General features: G+C 43.8%; 2 protein-coding genes across 2 annotated transcripts in view; both read right to left on the bottom strand.

Moving 5' to 3' along the window:
• Window positions 1–2,051: 2,051 nt before the first annotated feature.
• LOC123680898 lies at window positions 2,052–2,678 on the bottom strand. Its single transcript, XM_045619018.1, has one exon. It carries the CDS (start codon window positions 2,676–2,678, stop codon window positions 2,052–2,054), a length of 627 nt encoding a protein of 208 aa, XP_045474974.1.
• A 5,715-nt stretch (window positions 2,679–8,393) lies between these two features.
• LOC123680897 (dentin sialophosphoprotein-like) overlaps window positions 8,394–23,628 on the bottom strand; it is a gene marked incomplete at its 3' end in the record, with an annotated part of 37,313 nt that continues 22,078 nt past the window's right edge. The window contains exons 3-5 of the mRNA XM_045619017.1: window positions 23,015–23,282; window positions 8,643–8,695; window positions 8,394–8,459 (exon numbers count right to left, since the gene is read on the bottom strand). Coding sequence (XP_045474973.1) covers window positions 8,394–8,459; window positions 8,643–8,695; window positions 23,015–23,282 — 387 coding nt within the window. The remainder of the gene's footprint in view (window positions 8,460–8,642; window positions 8,696–23,014; window positions 23,283–23,628) is intronic.

Below are 23,628 nucleotides of genomic sequence, written 5' to 3'. Positions count from 1 at the left end.
TTTTTTTTCGAAATCGATAGCTAATACGACAAAACTACAACAAACCAAAAAGTGTTGTACTAGACCAGAGTTTCTTTTCACATTTTTCTATAGAACCAGTGCTTCACCAAAAAATAGTTCTGGTGGAAAGAAGCAGGTACCCTTCCAGAAAAAATATCACCCTGTTGATTTGCATACAAAATAAGCATATCACAAGATGATTACTTTAAATCGGAAGATCTATGCCAATTCAAGTTAAATATCTTGTGAAGGGAAGGTCCTATGAGAAAAAAAACTTTAACACCGGTATCTCAAAACCAAAGCGTTTGCAGATTCATGTTTTACGACTTTTTCTCAAAATGATCCGAGAAATATGTCATTTTCATTTGTACACATTATAGGAACACCGTTAAGATATAATCAATTCAAAACTGATACCTGCACAATTAAATTGCAATTTAAATGAATCAAAATAAATTGAATAACACGGCCCAGACAATTTTTCGATGCGAATTACTCAGTGCAGTACTTTGATAACTACAGTATTGAAATTTTGTGTCGAGAATGAAACAAAAAACCGAAAACAACGAGTAAGTGCATACCGATTACGAATGCGAAAGTTACAGATGGCAAATAAGGGGCGACACCGACAAAGCGGATAGATAAGGGAAAATAATAAACCTCGGACATAGATGTGCTCGTAGTGCAGTAAAAGTACTCATCTTGAAAGCGATAATAAACTCATAAACCGTAAAAGGGTCCGATTTTGTACTCCGTGTCGATTTCAGAGGAAAGTAAAATGATTATTGGTTCTTTTTATGGAAAAAATTTTGTTTTTCGTCTTCGCGAGAATTCTGAAATTTCATATTTTGGAAATATTGGGGGGGGGGGATAATTACCACCCATTTCTACGCCCTTGTTGAAAACATTTGAAAATATTGCTAGCCTTCCCTAGAATTTGCGTACCAAGCATAAAATAATCAGAAAATATATGACTTGAGTTATGATCACAAAAATACAATAAGAAAATATAATCGATGAAAAAAATCTTCGAAAATGGGGGGCGCTGTCTAAGATATTGCCACAGGCGCAATAGTGCCTAGATACGGCTCTGCACGGCGAAACAATTCTCTCGGAGAATTTTTCTCTGAATGTTGGCCCAAGAATCCAATTCAAGGCTATAAACGCTTGATTTCCAATTTCACTCTTCCTAAATCCCTTTAATTCACTCTGAATAATAATATTCTTGACTAAATCTCAAACTTGAAACTTTAATGAATATCTGAATCTAAATTACAACTACTTCTTTAATAATCATCTACTACGTCCTAAATCTGAATGCCGATTTTCGGCCGGTTACACCCTTTTATAACCTCGGTGGGGGGGACGGTAAAAGAATCCAGTCCACGTGACTTCTCATGTCGACAAAAACCTCGTTTTCGAGAAAATTCTCTCGACGGAACACAATTTAACATCTGGAAAAATATATCGATGGCGAAAACGCCGAAACCAATAATTTATTATATTATTTCAATCCGATAATTCGAGATCCTGGTTGGTTGAAAACATGAGGTATGGACTTTTTCATTATCGCGGTGAACAATTGATAAATTAATTCCAAGATGTACGGAATATATCAGAATGATTAATTTGAACGAAAAATAATGAATTCCTCTTCAGACGGAGCCTAATCATTCTTATTGGAATAATCAGACTTCGTTACAACGGTAATTAATCTCGAAGACACTATACGAGTATCATAGAAACCATAAAATGACCGAAAAACAAATATTTTACTGAAAATACGAGATATAGCGACATATTTGAAACAATCATTTTATAGAACTTCCCTGTAACTCGAGAACGAATCAAGATATTAATGATCTTCTTTATGGCTCATAGTTCTCGAGATGGTTTCAGTGAGTTCTAAGTTTGGGACAATCTATATTTATTATTTATGATGATCAAGAAATAGGGACAAATAATAAACTAGCATATTATCATATATTATATTACATGGTTACTTAATGTACAACAGTTCACATTTTGCAGTTCATTGATTCAATGTCTGATCATATTTCGAGCAGTTCTTTTATAAAAACTTTTCCCTCCTCGATCTCAGTTTCATCATCATCTATTGGGCACTTGACCAAACATTCATTACGACATCGTCCCAAATGTCTATCAAATAGTTGGTACAGATCGCAAGATTTCCTTTGCTCAATTAACCCATTCAATCCATTTGAGCACTCGAAGTATTCCTTACAATTTTCTTGGACTGGAAATTTGCCAGCCTGGACACATTTGAAATCTGTGTTGTTCTGCTGGCACGTTTCAGACTTGATGCATTTAGCCGATTGTTCGCTGTATTCAGTAAAATCTGGACATCTGAATTGTTTTATTTCATAGCGGTTACTAATATAACGCCACGTGCACCTATAATACCTACCGCAATGATAAGGATTCTTATAAATTCCAGCTTTTTTGCAGACTAACGTAGGTTCCCCAGGACATTGGACCGGGTCAATTGTACATTCTGCGTTAACACTATCGTACTGAGTACCAGAGGGACAATCATATGGAACATCCACCAAACCGAAAATCGCATTGACACATACATGGAATATTGTGCAGGAGACAGGATCTGGAAATTTTCCAACAGAGGGACAATTAAAGTATGACGGAGTGGTCGAAGACATTTCTGAATCAGATGTTCTACGTGATGGTTCGGTGGCACCTGATGAATATGTTGTATTGGTTGCATTACTAGTTGTTTCAGTGAAAGCTTGGCTAGGGGTCGAGGTCGAATCAGATTCGAATGTGGCTGACGATGTTTCAGATGTTTCTAATGGATTGGTTGTATCGGTAGAAAGAGTGTTCGTTTTTGTCGAACCTATGCTGGAAAACACAGTCGTATCTGACTCAGATGTTTTTTCAGAAGGAGATGTATCCGAAGATGATCGTGTGCTATCGGATGGATCAGAAGAGTCCGTAGCAACACTTGAAGTTTCTGTAGAACCTCTGCCTGGTGTTACGGTTGTTTCTGATGCAGATGTATGGCTGGCTGTTATAGTTTCATCAGATGGTTCTGAAGTGTCTGTACGAACACTTGTCGATTCGGTGTTGCCACTGCTGGATGTCACTGGTTTTTCAGACGCAGATGTATCAGAAGAGTCCGTAGGATTACTTGAAGTTTCTGTAGAACCTCTGCCTGGTGTTACGGTTGTTTCTGATTCGGATGTATCGCCTGCTGTTTTAGTTTCATCAGATGGTTCTGGAGTGTCTGTACGAATACTTGTCGTTTCGGTGTAACCACTGCTGGATGTCACTGGTTTTTCAGACGCAGATGTATCAGAAGATGATCGTGTGCTATCGGATGGATCAGAAGAGTCCGTAGGATTACTTGAAGTTTCTGTAGAACCTCTGCCTGGTGATACGGTTGTTTTTGATGCGGATGTATCGCTGGCTGTTTTAGTTTCATCAGATGGTTCTGAAGTGTCTGTACGAACACTTGTCGTTTCGGTGTTACCACCGCTGGATGTCACTGGTTTTTCAGACGCAGATGTATCAGAAGATGATCGTGTGCTATCGGATGGTTCAGAAGAGTCCGTAGGATTACTTGAAGTTTCTGTAGAACCTCTGTCTGGTGTTACGGTTGTTTCTGATGCGGATGTATCGCTGGCTGTTTTAGTTTCATCAGATGGTTCTGAAGTATCTGTACGAACGCTTGTCGTTTCGGTGTTACTACTGCTGGATGTCACTGGTTTTTCAGACGCAGATGTATCAGAAGATGATCGTGTGCTATCGGATGGTTCGGAAGAGTCCGTAGGATTACTTGAAGTTTCTGTAGAACCTTTGCCTGGTGTTACGGTTGTTTCTGATGCGGATGTATCGCTGGCTGTTTCAGTTTCATCAGATGGTTCAGAAGTATCTGTACGAACACTTGTCGTTTCGGTGTTACCACTGCTGGATGTCACTGGTTTTTCAGACGCAGATGTATCAGAAGATGATCGTGTGCTATCGGATGGTTCGGAAGAGTCCGTAGGATTACTTGAAGTTTCTGTAGAACCTTTGCCTGGTGTTACGGTTGTTTCTGATGCGGCTGTATCGCTGGCTGTTTTAGTTTCATCAGATGGTTCTGAAGTATCTGTACGAACACTTGTCGTTTCGGTGTTACCACTGCTGGATGTCACTGGATTTTCAGACGCAGATGTATCAGAAGATGATCGTGTGCTATCGGATGGTTCAGAAGAGTCCGTAGGATTACTTGAAGTTTCTGTAGAACCTTTGCCTGGTGTTATGGTTGTTTCTGATGCGGACGTATCGCTTGCTGTTTCAGTTTCATCAGATGGTTCTGAAGTATCTGTACGAACACTTGTCGTTTCGGTGTTACCACTGCTGGCTGTCACTGGATTTTCAGACGCAGATGTATCAGAAGATGATCGTGTGTTATCGGATGGTTCAGAAGAGTCCGAAGGATTACTTGAAGTTTCTGTAGAACCTCTGCCTGGTGTTACGGTTGTTTCTGATGCGGATGTATCGCTGGCTGTTTTAGTTTCATCAGATGGTTCTGAAGTATCTGTACGAACACTTGTCGTTTCTGATGCGAATGTATCGCTGCCTGTTTTAGTTTCATCAGATGGTTCTGAAGTATCTGTACGAACACTTGTCGTTTCGGTGTTACCACTGCTGGATGTCACTGGATTTTCAGACGCAGATGTATCAGAAGATGATCGTGTGCTATCGGATGGTTCGGAAGAGTCCGTAGGATTACTTGAAGTTTCTGTAGAACTTCTGCCTGGTGATACGGTTGTTTCTGATGCGGATGTATCGCTGGCTGTTTTAGTTTCATCAGATGGTTCTGAAGTGTCTGTATGAACACTTGTCGTTTCGGTGTTACCACTGCTGGATGTCACTGGATTTTCAGACGCAGATGTATCAGAAGAAGATCGTGTGCTATCGGATGGTTCAGAAGAGTCCGTAGGATTACTTGAAGTTTCTGTTGAACCTTTGCCTGGTGTTACGGTTGTTTCTGATGCGGATGTATCGCTGGCTGTTTCAGTTTCATCAGATGGTTCTGAAGTATCTGTACGAACACTTGTCGTTTCGGTGTTACCACTGCTGGATGTCACTGGATTTTCAGACGCAGATGTATCAGAAGATGATCGTGTGCTATCAGATGGTTCAGAAGAGTCCGTAGGATTACTTGAAGTTTCTGTAGAACCTCTGCCTGGTGTTACGGTTGTTTCTGATGCGGATGTATCGCTGGCTGTTTCAGTTTCATCAGATGGTTCTGAAGTATCTGTACGAACACTTGTCGTTTCGGTGTTACCACTGCTGGATGTCACTGGATTTTCAGACGCAGATGTATCAGAAGATGATCGTGTGCTATCGGATGGTTCGGAAGAGTCCGTAGGATTACTTGAAGTTTCTGTGGAACCTCTGCCTGGTGTTACGGTTGTTTCTGATGCGGATGTATCGCTGGCTGTTTTAGTTTCATCAGATGGTTCTGAAGTATCTGTACGAACACTTGTCGTTTCGGTGTTACCACTGCTGGATGTCACTGGATTTTCAGACGCAGATGTATCAGAAGATGATCGTGTGCTATCAGATGGTTCAGAAGAGTCCGTAGGATTACTTGAAGTTTCTGTAGAACCTCTGCCTGGTGTTACGGTTGTTTCTGATGCGGATGTATCGCTGGCTGTTTTAGTTTCATCAGATGGTTCTGAAGAATCTGTACGAACACTTGTCGTTTTGGTGTTACCACTGCTGAATGTCACTGGATTTTCAGACGCAGATGTATCAGAAGATGATCGTGTGCTATCGGATGGTTCTGAAGAGTCCGTAGGATTACTTGAAGTTTCTGTTGAACCTTTGCCTGGTGTAACGGTTGTTTCTGATGCGGATGTATCGCTGGCTGTTTCAGTTTCATCAGATGGTTCTGAAGTATCTGTACGAACACTTGTCGTTTCGGTGTTACCACTGCTGGATGTCACTGGATTTTCAGACGCAGATGTATCAGAAGATGATCGTGTGCTATCGGATGGTTCGAAAGAGTCCGTAGGATTACTTGAAGTTTCTGTAGAACCTCTGCCTGGTGTTACGGTTGTTTCTGATGCGGATGTATCGCTGGCTGTTTTAGTTTCATCAGATGGTTCTGAAGTATCTGTACGAACACTTGTCGTTTCGGTGTTACCACTGCTGGATGTCACTGGATTTTCAGACGCAGATGTATCAGAAGATGATCGTGTGCTACCAGATGGTTCAGAAGAGTCCGTAGGATTACTTGAAGTTTCTGTAGAACCTCTGCCTGGTGTTACGGTTGTTTCTGATGCGGATGTATCGCTGGCTGTTTTAGTTTCATCAGATGGTTCTGAAGAACCTGCACGAACACTTGTCGTTTCGGTGTTACCACTGCTGGATGTCACTGGATTTTCAGACGCAGATGTATCAGAAGATGATCGTGTGCTATCGGATGGTTCAGAAGAGTCCGTAGGATTACTTGAAGTTTCTGTAGAACCTTTGCCTGGTGTTATGGTTGTTTCTGATGCGGATGTATCGCTTGCTGTTTCAGTTTCATCAGATGGTTCTGAAGTATCTGTACGAACACTTGTCGTTTCGGTGTTACCACTGCTGGCTGTCACTGGATTTTCAGACGCAGATGTATCCGAAGATGATCGTGTGTTATCAGATGGTTCAGAAGAGTCCGTAGGATTACTTGAAGTTTCTGTAGAACCTCTGCCTGGTGTTACGGTTGTTTCTGATGCGGATGTATCGCTGGCTGTTTTAGTTTCATCAGATGGTTCTGAAGTATCTGTACGAACACTTGTCGTTTCGGTGTTACCACTGCTGGATGTCACTGGATTTTCAGACGCAGATGTATCAGAAGATGATCGTGTGCTATCGGATGGTTCGGAAGAGTCCGTAGGATTACTTGAAGTTTCTGTAGAACTTCTGCCTGGTGATACGGTTGTTTCTGATGCGGATGTATCGCTGGCTGTTTTAGTTTCATCAGATGGTTCTGAAGTTACTGTATGAACACTTGTCGTTTCGGTGTTACCACTGCTGGATGTCACTGGATTTTCAGACGCAGATGTATCAGAAGAAGATCGTGTGCTATCGGATGGTTCAGAAGAGTCCGTAGGATTACTTGAAGTTTCTGTTGAACCTTTGCCTGGTGTTACGGTTGTTTCTGATGCGGATGTATCGCTGGCTGTTTCAGTTTCATCAGATGGTTCTGAAGTATCTGTACGAACACTTGTCGTTTCGGTGTTACCACTGCTGGATGTCACTGGATTTTCAGACGCAGATGTATCAGAAGATGATCGTGTGCTATCAGATGGTTCAGAAGAGTCCGTAGGATTACTTGAAGTTTCTGTAGAACCTCTGCCTGGTGTTACGGTTGTTTCTGATGCGGATGTATCGCTGGCTGTTTCAGTTTCATCAGATGGTTCTGAAGTATCTGTACGAACACTTGTCGTTTCGGTGTTACCACTGCTGGATGTCACTGGATTTTCAGACGCAGATGTATCAGAAGATGATCGTGTGCTATCGGATGGTTCGGAAGAATCCGTAGGATTACTTGAAGTTTCTGTAGAACTTCTGCCTGGTGATACGGTTGTTTCTGATGCGGATGTATCGCTGGCTGTTTTAGTTTCATCAGATGGTTCTGAAGTGTCTGTACGAACACTTGTCGTTTCGGTGTTACCACTGCTGGATGTCACTGGATTTTCAGACGCAGATGTATCAGAAGATGATCGTGTGCTATCGGATGGTTCAGAAGAGTCCGTAGGAATACTTGAAGTTTCTGTTGAACCTTTGCCTGGTGTTACGGTTGTTTCTGATGCGGATGTATCGCTGGCTGTTTCAGTTTCATCAGATGGTTCTGAAGTATCTGTACGAACTCTTGTCGTTTCGGTGTTACCACTGCTGGATGTCACTGGATTTTCAGACGCAGATGTATCAGAAGATGATCGTGTGCTATCAGACGGTTCAGAAGAGTCCGTAGGATTACTTGAAGTTTCTGTAGAACCTCTGCCTGGTGTTACGGTTGTTTCTGATGCGGATGTATCGCTGGCTGTTTTAGTTTCATCAGATGGTTCTGAAGTATCTGTACGAACACTTGTCGTTTCGGTGTTACCACTGCTGGATGTCACTGGATTTTCAGACGCAGATGTATCAGAAGATGATCGTGTGCTATCGGATGGTTCAGAAGAGTCCGTAGGATTACTTGAAGTTTCTGTTGAACCTTTGCCTGGTGTAACGGTTGTTTCTGATGCGGATGTATCGCTGGCTGTTTTAGTTTCATCAGATGGTTCTGAAGTATCTGTACGAACACTTGTCGTTTCGGTGTTACCACTGCTGGATGTCACTGGATTTTCAGACGCAGATGTATCAGAAGATGATCGTGTGCTATCGGATGGTTCGGAAGAGTCCGTAGGATTACTTGAAGTTTCTGTAGAACCTCTGCCTGGTGTTACGGTTGTTTCTGATGCGGATGTATCTCTGGCTGTTTTAGTTTCATCAGATGGTTCTGAAGTATCTGTACGAACACTTGTCGTTTCGGTGTTACCACTGCTGGATGTCACTGGATTTTCAGACGCAGATGTATCAGAAGATGATCGTGTGCTATCGGATGGTTCGGAAGAGTCCGTAGGATTACTTGAAGTTTCTGTAGAACTTCTGCCTGGTGATACGGTTGTTTCTGATGCGGATGTATCGCTGGCTGTTTCAGTTTCATCAGATGGTTCTGAAGTATCTGTACGAACACTTGTCGTTTCGGTGTTACCACTGCTGGATGTCACTGGATTTTCAGACGCAGATGTATCAGAAGATGATCGTGTGCTATCGGATGGTTCGGAAGAGTCCGCAGGATTACTTGAAGTTTCTGTAGAACCTCTGCCTGGTGTTACGGTTGTTTCTGATGCGGATGTATCGCTGGCTGATTTAGTTTCATCAGATGGTTCTGAAGTATCTGTACGAACACTTGTCGTTTCGGTGTTACCACTGCTGGCTGTCACTGGATTTTCAGACGCAGATGTATCAGAAGATGATCGTGTGCTATCGGATGGTTCGGAAGAGTCCGCAGGATTACTCGAAGTTTCTGTAGAACCTCTGCCTGGTGTTACGGTTGTTTCTGATGTGGATGTATCGCTGGCTGATTTAGTTTCATCAGATGGTTCTGAAGTATCTGTACGAACACTTGTCGTTTCGGTGTTACCACTGCTGGATGTCACTGGATTTTCAGACGCAGATGTATCAGAAGATGATCGTGTGCTATCGGATGGTTCGGAAGAGTCCGTAGGATTACTTGAAGTTTCTGTAGAACCTCTGCCTGGTGTTACGGTTGTTTCTGATGCGGATGTATCGCTGGCTGTTTTAGTTTCATCAGATGGTTCTGAAGTATCTGTACGAACACTTGTCGTTTCGGTGTTACCACTGCTGGATGTCACTGGATTTTCAGACGCAGATGTATCAGAAGATGATCGTGTTCTATCGGATGGTTCAGAAGAGTCCGTAGGATTACTTGAAGTTTCTGTAGAACCTTTGCCTGGTGTTATGGTTGTTTCGGATGCGGATGTATCGCTTGCTGTTTCAGTTTCATCAGATGGTTCTGAAGTATCTGTACGAACACTTGTCGTTTCGGTGTTACCACTGCTGGCTGTCACTGGATTTTCAGACGCAGATGTATCAGAAGATGATCGTGTGTTATCGGATGGTTCAGAAGAGTCCGAAGGATTACTTGAAGTTTCTGTAGAACCTCTGCCTGGTGTTACGGTTGTTTCTGATGCGGATGTATCGCTGGCTGTTTCAGTTTCATCAGATGGTTCTGAAGTATCTGTACGAACACTTGTCGTTTCGGTGTTACCACTGCTGGCTGTCACTGGATTTTCAGACGCAGATGTATCAGAAGATGATCGTGTGTTATCGGATGGTTCAGAAGAGTCCGAAGGATTACTTGAAGTTTCTGTAGAACCTCTGCCTGGTGTTACGGTTGTTTCTGATGCGGATGTATCGCTGGCTGTTTTAGTTTCATCAGATGGTTCTGAAGTATCTGTACGAACACTTGTCGTTTCTGATGCGAATGTATCGCTGGCTGTTTTAGTTTCATCAGATGGTTCTGAAGTATCTGTACGAACACTTGTCGTTTCGGTGTTACCACTGCTGGATGTCACTGGATTTTCAGACGCAGATGTATCAGAAGATGATCGTGTGCTATCGGATGGTTCGGAAGAGTCCGTAGGATTACTTGAAGTTTCTGTAGAACTTCTGCCTGGTGATACGGTTGTTTCTGATGCGGATGTATCGCTGGCTGTTTTAGTTTCATCAGATGGTTCTGAAGTGTCTGTATGAACACTTGTCGTTTCGGTGTTACCACTGCTGGATGTCACTGGATTTTCAGACGCAGATGTATCAGAAGAAGATCGTGTGCTATCGGATGGTTCGGAAGAGTCCGCAGGATTACTTGAAGTTTCTGTTGAACCTTTGCCTGGTGTTACGGTTGTTTCTGATGCGGATGTATCGCTGGCTGTTTCAGTTTCATCAGATGGTTCTGAAGTATCTGTACGAACACTTGTCGTTTCGGTGTTACCACTGCTGGATGTCACTGGATTTTCAGACGCAGATGTATCAGAAGATGATCGTGTGCTATCAGATGGTTCAGAAGAGTCCGTAGGATTACTTGAAGTTTCTGTAGAACCTCTGCCTGGTGTTACGGTTGTTTCTGATGCGGATGTATCGCTGGCTGTTTCAGTTTCATCAGATGGTTCTGAAGTATCTGTACGAACACTTGTCGTTTCGGTGTTACCACTGCTGGATGTCAATGGATTTTCAGACGCAGATGTATCAGAAGATGATCGTGTGCTATCGGATGGTTCGGAAGAGTCCGTAGGATTACTTGAAGTTTCTGTAGAACCTCTGCCTGGTGTTACGGTTGTTTCTGATGCGGATGTATCGCTGGCTGTTTTAGTTTCATCAGATGGTTCTGAAGTATCTGTACGAACACTTGTCGTTTCGGTGTTACCACTGCTGGATGTCACTGGATTTTCAGACGCAGATGTATCAGAAGATGATCGTGTGCTATCGGATGGTTCAGAAGAGTCCGTAGGAATACTTGAAGTTTCTGTTGAACCTTTGCCTGGTGTTACGGTTGTTTCTGATGCGGATGTATCGCTGGCTGTTTCAGTTTCATCAGATGGTTCTGAAGTATCTGTACGAACTCTTGTCGTTTCGGTGTTACCACTGCTGGATGTCACTGGATTTTCAGACGCAGATGTATCAGAAGATGATCGTGTGCTATCAGATGGTTCAGAAGAGTCCGTAGGATTACTTGAAGTTTCTGTAGAACCTCTGCCTGATGTTACGGTTGTTTCTGATGCGGATGTATCGCTGGCTGTTTTAGTTTCATCAGATGGTTCTGAAGTATCTGTACGAACACTTGTCGTTTCGGTGTTACCACTGCTGAATGTCACTGGATTTTCAGACGCAGATGTATCAGAAGATGATCGTGTGCTATCGGATGGTTCGGAAGAGTCCGTAGGATTACTTGAAGTTTCTGTAGAACTTCTGCCTGGTGATACGGTTGTTTCTGATGCGGATGTATCGCTGGCTGTTTTAGTTTCATCAGATGGTTCTGAAGTGTCTGTATGAACACTTGTCGTTTCGGTGTTACCACTGCTGGATGTCACTGGATTTTCAGAAGCAGATGTATCAGAAGAAGATCGTGTGCTATCGGATGGTTCAGAAGAGTCCGTAGGATTACTTGAAGTTTCTGTTGAACCTTTGCCTGGTGTTACGGTTGTTTCTGATGCGGATGTATCGCTGGCTGTTTCAGTTTCATCAGATGGTTCTGAAGTATCTGTACGAACACTTGTCGTTTCGGTGTTACCACTGCTGGATGTCACTGGATTTTCAGACGCAGATGTATCAGAAGATGATCGTGTGCTATCAGATGGTTCAGAAGAGTCCGTAGGATTACTTGAAGTTTCTGTAGAACCTCTGCCTGGTGTTACGGTTGTTTCTGATGCGGTTGTATCGCTGGCTGTTTCAGTTTCATCAGATGGTTCTGAAGTATCTGTACGAACACTTGTCGTTTCGGTGTTACCACTGCTGGATGTCACTGGATTTTCAGACGCAGATGTATCAGAAGATGATCGTGTGCTATCGGATGGTTCGGAAGAGTCCGTAGGATTACTTGAAGTTTCTGTAGAACCTCTGCCTCGTGTTACGGTTGTTTCTGATGCGGATGTATCGCTGGCTGTTTTAGTTTCATCAGATGGTTCTGAAGTATCTGTACGAACACTTGTCGTTTCGGTATTACCACTGCTGGATGTCACTGGATTTTCAGACGCAGATGTATCAGAAGATGATCGTGTGCTATCGGATGGTTCGGAAGAATCCGTAGGATTACTTGAAGTTTCTGTAGAACTTCTGCCTGGTGATACGGTTGTTTCTGATGCGGATGTATCGCTGGCTGTTTTAGTTTCATCAGATGGTTCTGAAGTGTCTGTACGAACACTTGTCGTTTCGGTGTTACCACTGCTGGATGTCACTGGATTTTCAGACGCAGATGTATCAGAAGATGATCGTGTGCTATCGGATGGTTCTGAAGAGTCCGTAGGATTACTTGAAGTTTCTGTTGAACCTTTGCCTGGTGTAACGGTTGTTTCTGATGCGGATGTATCGCTGGCTGTTTCAGTTTCATCAGATGGTTCTGAAGTATCTGTACGAACACTTGTCGTTTCGGTGTTACCACTGCTGGATGTCCCTGGATTTTCAGACGCAGATGTATCAGAAGATGATCGTGTGCTATCGGATGGTTCGGAAGAGTCCGTAGGATTACTTGAAGTTTCTGTAGAACCTCTGCCTGGTGTTACGGTTGTTTCTGATGCGGATGTATCGCTGGCTGTTTTAGTTTCATCAGATGGTTCTGAAGTATCTGTACGAACACTTGTCGTTTCGGTGTTACCACTGCTGGATGTCACTGGATTTTCAGACGCAGATGTATCAGAAGATGATCGTGTGCTATCAGATGGTTCAGAAGAGTCCGTAGGATTACTTGAAGTTTCTGTAGAACCTCTGCCTGGTGTTACGGTTGTTTCTGATGCGGATGTATCGCTGGCTGTTTCAGTTTCATCAGATGGTTCTGAATTATCTGTACGAACACTTGTCGTTTCGGTGTTACCACTGCTGGATGTCACTGGATTTTCAGACGCAGATGTATCAGAAGATGATCGTGTGCTATCAGATGGTTCAGAAGAGTCCGTAGGATTACTTGAAGTTTCTGTAGAACCTCTGCCTGGTGTTACGGTTGTTTCTGATGCGGATGTATCGCTGGCTGTTTTAGTTTCATCAGATGGTTCTGAAGTATCTGTACGAAAACTTGTCGTTTCAGTGTTACCACTGCTGAATGTCACTGGATTTTCAGACGCAGATGTATCAGAAGATGATCGTGTGCTATCGGATGGTTCTGAAGAGTCCGTAGGATTACTTGAAGTTTCTGTTGAACCTTTGCCTGGTGTAACGGTTGTTTCTGATGCGGATGTATCGCTGGCTGTTTCAGTTTCATCAGATGGTTCTGAAGTATCTGTACGAACACTTGTCGTTTCGGTGTTACCACTGCTGGATGTCACTGGTTTTTCAGACGCAGATGTATCAGAAGATGATCGTGTGCTATCGGATGGTTCGGAAGAGTCCGTAGGATTACTTGAAGTTCCTGTAGAACCCTTGCCTGGTGTTACGGTTGTTTCTGATGCGGATGTATCGCTGGCTGTTTTAGTTTCATCAGATGGTTCTGAAGTATCTGTACGAACGCTTGTCGTTTCGGTGTTAGTACTGCTGGATGTCACTGGTTTTTCAGACGCAGATGTATCAGAAGATGATCGTGTGCTATCGGATGGTTCAGAAGAGTCCGTAGGATTACTTGAAGTTTCTGTAGAACCTTTGCCTGGTGTTACGGTTGTATCTGATGCGGATGTATCGCTGGCTGTTTCAGTTTCATCAGATGGTTCTGAAGTATCTGTACGAACGCTTGTCGTTTCGGTGTTAGTACTGCTGGATGTCACTGGTTTTTCAGACGCAGATGTATCAGAAGATGATCGTGTGCTATCGGATGGTTCGGAAGAGTCCGTAGGATTACTTGAAGTTTCTGTAGAACCCTTGCCTGGTGTTACGGTTGTTTCTGATGCGGATGTATCGCTGGCTGTTTTAGTTTCATCAGATGGTTCTGAAGTATCTGTACGAACACTTGTCGTTTCGGTGTTACCACTGCTGGATGTCACTGGATTTTCAGACGCAGATGTATCAGAAGATGATCGTGTGCTATCGGATGGTCCGGAAGTGTCCGTAGGATTACTTGAAGTTTCTGTAGAACCTTTGCCTGGTGTTACGGTTGTTTCTGATGCGGATGTTTCGCTGGCTGTTTCAGTTTCATCAGATGGTTCTGAAGTATCTGTACGAACGCTTGTCGTTTCGGTGTTAGTACTGCTGGATGTCACTGGTTTTTCAGACGCAGATGTATCAGAAGATGATCGTGTGCTATCGGATGGTTCAGAAGAGTCCGTAGGATTACTTGAAGTTTCTGTAGAACCTTTGCCTGGTGTTACGGTTGTTTCTGATGCGGATGTATCGCTGGCTGTTTTAGTTTCATCAGATGGTTCTGAAGTTTCTGTACGAACACTAGTCGTTTCGGTGTTACCACTGCTGGATGTCACTGGATTTTCAGACGCAGCTGTATCAGAAGATGATCGTGTGCTATCGGATGGTTCGGAAGAGTCCGTAGGATTACTTGAAGTTTCTGTTGAACCTTTGCCTGGTGTTACGGTTGTTTCTGATGCGGATGTATCGCTGGCTGTTTCAGTTTCATCAGATGGTTCTGAAGTATCTGTACGAACACTTGTCGTTTCGGTGTTACCACTGCTGGATGTCACTGGATTTTCAGACGCAGATGTATCAGAAGATGATCGTGTGCTATCAGATGGTTCAGAAGAGTCCGTAGGATTACTTGAAGTTTCTGTAGAACCTCTGCCTGGTGTTACGGTTGTTTCTGATGCGGATGTATCGCTGGCTGTTTTAGTTTCATCAGATGGTTCTGAAGTATCTGTACGAACACTTGTCGTTTCGGTGTTACCACTGCTGGATGTCACTGGATTTTCAGACGCAGATGTATCAGAAGATGATCGTGTGCTATCGGATGGTTCAGAAGAGTCCGTAGGATTACTTGAAGTTCCTGTAGAACCTTTGCCTGGTGTTATGGTTGTTTCTGATGCGGATGTATCGCTTGCTGTTTCAGTTTCATCAGATGGTTCTGAAGTATCTGTACGAACACTTGTCGTTTCGGTGTTACCACTGCTGGCTGTCACTGGATTTTCAGACGCAGATGTATCAGAAGATGATCGTGTGTTATCGGATGGTTCAGAAGAGTCCGAAGGATTACTTGAAGTTTCTGTAGAACCTCTGCCTGGTGTTACGGTTGTTTCTGATGCGGATGTATCGCTGGCTGTTTTAGTTTCATCAGATGGTTCTGAAGTATCTGTACGAACACTTGTCGTTTCTGATGCGAATGTATCGCTGGCTGTTTTAGTTTCATCAGATGGTTCTGAAGTATCTGTACGAACACTTGTCGTTTCGGTGTTACCACTGCTGGATGTCACTGGATTTTCAGACGCAGATGTATCAGAAGATGATCGTGTGCTATCGGATGGTTCGGAAGAGTCCGTAGGATTACTTGAAGTTTCTGTAGAACTTCTGCCTGGTGATACGGTTGTTTCTGATGCGGATGTATCGCTTGCTGTTTCAGTTTCATCAGATGGTTCTGAAGTATCTGTACGAACATTTGTCGTTTCGGTGTTACCACTGCTGGATGTCACTGGATTTTCAGACGCAGATGTATCAGAAGATGATCGTGTGCTATCGGATGGTCCGGAAGTGTCCGTAGGATTACTTGAAGTTTCTGTAGAACCTTTGCCTGGTGTTACGGTTGTTTCTGATGCGGATGTTTCGCTGGCTGTTTCAGTTTCATCAGATGGTTCTGAAGTATCTGTACGAACGCTTGTCGTTTCGGTGTTAGTACTGCTGGATGTCACTGGTTTTTCAGACGCAGATGTATCAGAAGATGATCGTGTGCTATCGGATGGTTCAGAAGAGTCCGTAGGATTACTTGAAGTTTCTGTAGAACCTTTGCCTGGTGTTACGGTTGTTTCTGATGCGGATGTATCGCTGGCTGTTTTAGTTTCATCAGATGGTTCTGAAGTTTCTGTACGAACACTAGTCGTTTCGGTGTTACCACTGCTGGATGTCACTGGATTTTCAGACGCAGATGTATCAGAAGATGATCGTGTGCTATCGGATGGTTCGGAAGAGTCCGTAGGATTACTTGAAGTTTCTGTTGAACCTTTGCCTGGTGTTACGGTTGTTTCTGATGCGGATGTATCGCTGGCTGTTTCAGTTTCATCAGATGGTTCTGAAGTATCTGTACGAACACTTGTCGTTTCGGTGTTACCACTGCTGGATGTCACTGGATTTTCAGACGCAGATGTATCAGAAGATGATCGTGTGCTATCAGATGGTTCAGAAGAGTCCGTAGGATTACTTGAAGTTTCTGTAGAACCTCTGCCTGGTGTTACGGTTGTTTCTGATGCGGATGTATCGCTGGCTGTTTTAGTTTCATCAGATGGTTCTGAAGTATCTGTACGAACACTTGTCGTTTCGGTGTTACCACTGCTGGATGTCACTGGATTTTCAGACGCAGATGTATCAGAAGATGATCGTGTGCTATCGGATGGTTCAGAAGAGTCCGTAGGATTACTTGAAGTTCCTGTAGAACCTTTGCCTGGTGTTATGGTTGTTTCTGATGCGGATGTATCGCTTGCTGTTTCAGTTTCATCAGATGGTTCTGAAGTATCTGTACGAACACTTGTCGTTTCGGTGTTACCACTGCTGGCTGTCACTGGATTTTCAGACGCAGATGTATCAGAAGATGATCGTGTGTTATCGGATGGTTCAGAAGAGTCCGAAGGATTACTTGAAGTTTCTGTAGAACCTCTGCCTGGTGTTACGGTTGTTTCTGATGCGGATGTATCGCTGGCTGTTTTAGTTTCATCAGATGGTTCTGAAGTATCTGTACGAACACTTGTCGTTTCTGATGCGAATGTATCGCTGGCTGTTTTAGTTTCATCAGATGGTTCTGAAGTATCTGTACGAACACTTGTCGTTTCGGTGTTACCACTGCTGGATGTCACTGGATTTTCAGACGCAGATGTATCAGAAGATGATCGTGTGCTATCGGATGGTTCGGAAGAGTCCGTAGGATTACTTGAAGTTTCTGTAGAACTTCTGCCTGGTGATACGGTTGTTTCTGATGCGGATGTATCGCTTGCTGTTTCAGTTTCATCAGATGGTTCTGAAGTATCTGTACGAACACTTGTCGTTTCGGTGTTACCACTGCTGGCTGTCACTGGATTTTCAGACGCAGATGTATCAGAAGATGATCGTGTGTTATCGGATGGTTCAGAAGAGTCCGAAGGATTACTTGAAGTTTCTGTAGAACCTCTGCCTGGTGATACGGTTGTTTCTGATGCGGATGTATCGCTGGCTGTTTTAGTTTCATCAGATGGTTCTGAAGTGTCTGTATGAACACTTGTCGTTTCGGTGTTACCACTGCTGGATGTCACTGGATTTTCAGAAGCAGATGTATCAGAAGAAGATCGTGTGCTATCGGATGGTTCAGAAGAGTCCGTAGGATTACTTGAAGTTTCTGTTGAACCTTTGCCTGGTGTTACGGTTGTTTCTGATGCGGATGTATCGCTGGCTGTTTCAGTTTCATCAGATGGTTCTGAAGTAGCTGTACGAACACTTGTCGTTTCGGTGTTACCACTGCTGGATGTCACTGGATTTTCAGACGCAGATGTATCAGAAGATGATCGTGTGCTATCAGATGGTTCAGAAGAACCTGTAGGATTACTTGAAGTTTCTGTAGAACCTCTGCCTGGTGTTACGGTTGTTTCTGATGCGGATGTATCGCTGGCTGTTTCAGTTTCATCAGATGGTTCTGAAGTATCTGTACGAACACTTGTCGTTTCGGTGTTACCACTGCTGGATGTCACTGGATTTTCAGACGCAGATGTATCAGAAGATGATCGTGTGCTATCGGATGGTTCGGAAGAGTCCGTAGGATTACTTGAAGTTTCTGTAGAACTTCTGCCTGGTGATACGGTTGTTTCTGATGCGGATGTATCGCTGGCTGTTTTAGTTTCATCAGATGGTTCTGAAGTGTCTGTACGAACACTTGTCGTTTCGGTGTTACCACTGCTGGATGTCACTGGATTTTCAGACGCAGATGTATCAGAAGATGATCGTGTGCTATCGGATGGTTCAGAAGAGTCCGTAGGAATACTTGAAGTTTCTGTTGAACCTTTGCCTGGTGGTACGGTTGTTTCTGATGCGGATGTATCGCTGGCTGTTTCAGTTTCATCAGATGGTTCTGAAGTATCTGTACGAACTCTTGTCGTTTCGGTGTTACCACTGCTGGATGTCACTGGATTTTCAGACGCAGATGTATCAGAAGATGATCGTGTGCTATCAGATGGTTCAGAAGAGTCCGTAGGATTACTTGAAGTTTCTGTAGAACCTCTGCCTGGTGTTACGGTTGTTTCTGATGCGGATGTATCGCTGGCTGTTTTAGTTTCATCAGATGGTTCTGAAGTATCTGTACGAACACTTGTCGTTTCGGTGTTACCACTGCTGGATGTCACTGGATTTTCAGACGCAGATGTATCAGAAGATGATCGTGTGCTATCGGATGGTTCAGAAGAGTCCGTAGGATTACTTGAAGTTTCTGTTGAACCTTTGCCTGGTGTAACGGTTGTTTCTGATGCGGATGTATCGCTGGCTGTTTTAGTTTCATCAGATGGTTCTGAAGTATCTGTACGAACACTTGTCGTTTCGGTGTTACCACTGCTGGATGTCACTGGATTTTCAGACGCAGATGTATCAGAAGATGATCGTGTGCTATCGGATGGTTCGGAAGAGTCCGTAGGATTACTTGAAGTTTCTGTAGAACCTCTGCCTGGTGTTACGGTTGTTTCTGATGCGGATGTATCGCTGGCTGTTTTAGTTTCATCAGATGGTTCTGAAGTATCTGTACGAACACTTGTCGTTTCGGTGTTACCACTGCTGGATGTCACTGGTTTTTCAGACGCAGATGTATCAGAAGATGGTCGTGTACTATCGGATGGTTCGGAAGAGTCCGTAGGATTACTTGAAGTTTCTGTAGAACCTCTGCCTGGTGTTACGGTTGTTTCTGATGCGGATGTATCGCTGGCTGTTTTAGTTTCATCAGATGGTTCTGAAGTATCTGTACGAACACTTGTCGTTTCGGTGTTACCACTGCTGGATGTCACTGGATTTTCAGACGCAGATGTATCAGAAGATGATCGTGTGCTATCGGATGGTTCGGAAGAATCCGTAGGATTACTTGAAGTTTCTGTAGAACTTCTGCCTGGTGATACGGTTGTTTCTGATGCGGATGTATCGCTGGCTGTTTTAGTTTCATCAGATGGTTCTGAAGTGTCTGTACGAACACTTGTCGTTTCGGTGTTACCACTGCTGGATGTCACTGGATTTTCAGACGCAGATGTATCAGAAGATGATCGTGTGCTATCGGATGGTTCAGAAGAGTCCGTAGGAATACTTGAAGTTTCTGTTGAACCTTTGCCTGGTGGTACGGTTGTTTCTGATGCGGATGTATCGCTGGCTGTTTCAGTTTCATCAGATGGTTCTGAAGTATCTGTACGAACTCTTGTCGTTTCGGTGTTACCACTGCTGGATGTCACTGGATTTTCAGACGCAGATGTATCAGAAGATGATCGTGTGCTATCAGATGGTTCAGAAGAGTCCGTAGGATTACTTGAAGTTTCTGTAGAACCTCTGCCTGGTGTTACGGTTGTTTCTGATGCGGATGTATCGCTGGCTGTTTTAGTTTCATCAGATGGTTCTGAAGTATCTGTACGAACACTTGTCGTTTCGGTGTTACCACTGCTGGATGTCACTGGATTTTCAGACGCAGATGTATCAGAAGATGATCGTGTGCTATCGGATGGTTCAGAAGAGTCCGTAGGATTACTTGAAGTTTCTGTTGAACCTTTGCCTGGTGTAACGGTTGTTTCTGATGCGGATGTATCGCTGGCTGTTTTAGTTTCATCAGATGGTTCTGAAGTATCTGTACGAACACTTGTCGTTTCGGTGTTACCACTGCTGGATGTCACTGGATTTTCAGACGCAGATGTATCAGAAGATGATCGTGTGCTATCGGATGGTTCGGAAGAGTCCGTAGGATTACTTGAAGTTTCTGTAGAACCTCTGCCTGGTGTTACGGTTGTTTCTGATGCGGATGTATCGCTGGCTGTTTTAGTTTCATCAGATGGTTCTGAAGTATCTGTACGAACACTTGTCGTTTCGGTGTTACCACTGCTGGATGTCACTGGTTTTTCAGACGCAGATGTATCAGAAGATGATCGTGTGCTATCGGATGGTTCAGAAGAGTCCGTAGGATTACTTGAAGTTTCTGTTGAACCTTTGCCTGGTGTAACGGTTGTTTCTGATGCGAATGTATCGCTGGCTGTTTTAGTTTCATCAGATGGTTCTGAAGTATCTGTACGAACACTTGTCGTTTCGGTGTTACCACTGCTGGATGTCACTGGATTTTCAGACGCAGATGTATCAGAAGATGATCGTGTGCTATCGGATGGTTCGGAAGAGTCCGTAGGATTACTTGAAGTTTCTGTAGAACCTCTGCCTGGTGTTACGGTTGTTTCTGATGCGGATGTATCGCTGGCTGTTTTAGTTTCATCAGATGGTTCTGAAGTATCTGTACGAACACTTGTCGTTTCGGTGTTACCACTGCTGGATGTCACTGGATTTTCAGACGCAGATGTATCAGAAGATGATCGTGTGCTATCGGATGGTTCAGAAGAGTCCGTAGGAATACTTGAAGTTTCTGTTGAACCTTTGCCTGGTGTTACGGTTGTTTCTGATGCGGATGTATCGCTGGCTGTTTCAGTTTCATCAGATGGTTCTGAAGTATCTGTACGAACTCTTGTCGTTTCGGTGTTACCACTGCTGGATGTCACTGGATTTTCAGACGCAGATGTATCAGAAGATGATCGTGTGCTATCAGATGGTTCAGAAGAGTCCGTAGGATTACTTGAAGTTTCTGTAGAACCTCTGCCTGGTGTTACGGTTGTTTCTGATGCGGATGTATCGCTGGCTGTTTTAGTTTCATCAGATGGTTCTGAAGTATCTGTACGAACACTTGTCGTTTCGGTGTTACCACTGCTGGATGTCACTGGATTTTCAGACGCAGATGTATCAGAAGATGATCGTGTGCTGTCGGATGGTTCTGAAGAGTCCGTAGGATTACTTGAAGTTTCTGTTGAACCTTTGCCTGGTGTAACGGTTGTTTCTGATGCGGATGTATCGCTGGCTGTTTCAGTTTCATCAGATGGTTCTGAAGTATCTGTACGAACACTTGTCGTTTCGGTGTTACCACTGCTGGATGTCACTGGATTTTCAGACGCAGATGTATCAGAAGATGATCGTGTGCTATCAGATGGTTCAGAAGAGTCCGTAGGATTACTTGAAGTTTCTGTAGAACCTCTGCCTGGTGTAACGGTTGTTTCTGATGCGGATGTATCGCTGGCTGTTTTAGTTTCATCAGATGGTTCTGAAGTATCTGTACGAACACTTGTCGTTTCAGTGTTACCACTGCTGAATGTCACTGGATTTTCAGACGCAGATGTATCAGAAGATGATCGTGTGCTATCGGATGGTTCTGAAGAGTCCGTAGGATTACTTGAAGTTTCTGTTGAACCTTTGCCTGGTGTAACGGTTGTTTCTGATGCGGATGTATCGCTGTCTGTTTCAGTTTCATCAGATGGTTCTGAAGTGTCTGTACGAACACTTGTCGTTTCGGTGTTACTTCTGCTGGATGTCACTGGTTTTTCAGACGCAGACGTATCAGAAGATGGTCGTGTGCTATCGGATGGTTCTGAAGAGTCCGTGGGATTACTTGAAGTTTCTGTAGAACCTCTGCCTGGTGTTACGGTTGTTTCTGATGCGGATGTATCGCTGGCTGTTTTAGTTTCATCAGATGGTTCTGAAGTATCTGTACGAACACTTGTCGTTTCGGTGTTACCACTGCTGGATGTCACTGGTTTTTCAGACGCAGATGTATCAGAAGATGATCGTGTGCTATCGGATGGTTCAGAAGAGTCCGTAGGATTACTTGAAGTTTCTGTTGAACCTTTGCCTGGTGTAACGGTTGTTTCTGATGCGGATGTATCGCTGGCTGTTTTAGTTTCATCAGATGGTTCTGAAGTATCTGTACGAACACTTGTCGTTTCGGTGTTACCACTGCTGGATGTCACTGGATTTTCAGACGCAGATGTATCAGAAGATGATCGTGTGCTATCGGATGGTTCGGAAGAGTCCGTAGGATTACTTGAAGTTTCTGTAGAACCTCTGCCTGGTGTTACGGTTGTTTCTGATGCGGATGTATCGCTGGCTGTTTTAGTTTCATCAGATGGTTCTGAAGTATCTGTACGAACACTTGTCGTTTCGGTGTTACCACTGCTGGATGTCACTGGATTTTCAGACGCAGATGTATCAGAAGATGATCGTGTGCTATCGGATGGTTCAGAAGAGTCCGTAGGAATACTTGAAGTTTCTGTTGAACCTTTGCCTGGTGTTACGGTTGTTTCTGATGCGGATGTATCGCTGGCTGTTTCAGTTTCATCAGATGGTTCTGAAGTATCTGTACGAACTCTTGTCGTTTCGGTGTTACCACTGCTGGATGTCACTGGATTTTCAGACGCAGATGTATCAGAAGATGATCGTGTGCTATCAGATGGTTCAGAAGAGTCCGTAGGATTACTTGAAGTTTCTGTAGAACCTCTGCCTGGTGTTACGGTTGTTTCTGATGCGGATGTATCGCTGGCTGTTTTAGTTTCATCAGATGGTTCTGAAGTATCTGTACGAACACTTGTCGTTTCGGTGTTACCACTGCTGGATGTCACTGGATTTTCAGACGCAGATGTATCAGAAGATGATCGTGTGCTGTCGGATGGTTCTGAAGAGTCCGTAGGATTACTTGAAGTTTCTGTTGAACCTTTGCCTGGTGTAACGGTTGTTTCTGATGCGGATGTATCGCTGGCTGTTTCAGTTTCATCAGATGGTTCTGAAGTATCTGTACGAACACTTGTCGTTTCGGTGTTACCACTGCTGGATGTCACTGGATTTTCAGACGCAGATGTATCAGAAGATGATCGTGTGCTATCAGATGGTTCAGAAGAGTCCGTAGGATTACTTGAAGTTTCTGTAGAACCTCTGCCTGGTGTAACGGTTGTTTCTGATGCGGATGTATCGCTGGCTGTTTTAGTTTCATCAGATGGTTCTGAAGTATCTGTACGAACACTTGTCGTTTCAGTGTTACCACTGCTGAATGTCACTGGATTTTCAGACGCAGATGTATCAGAAGATGATCGTGTGCTATCGGATGGTTCTGAAGAGTCCGTAGGATTACTTGAAGTTTCTGTTGAACCTTTGCCTGGTGTAACGGTTGTTTCTGATGCGGATGTATCGCTGTCTGTTTCAGTT

The sequence above is a fragment of the Harmonia axyridis genome, chromosome 5, assembly GCF_914767665.1.
Source record: "Harmonia axyridis chromosome 5, icHarAxyr1.1, whole genome shotgun sequence".
Classification (NCBI taxonomy): domain Eukaryota; kingdom Metazoa; phylum Arthropoda; class Insecta; order Coleoptera; family Coccinellidae; genus Harmonia; species Harmonia axyridis.
Note: the sequence above shows the minus strand (reverse complement) of the source record. Positions and strands in the feature narration are given on the sequence as shown.

Excerpts from the sequence above, each read along its gene's own strand:
- LOC123680898 (XM_045619018.1), bottom strand. The coding sequence starts at position 2,678 with ATGTCTTCGACCACTCCGTCATACTTTAATTGTCCCTCTGTTGGAAAA.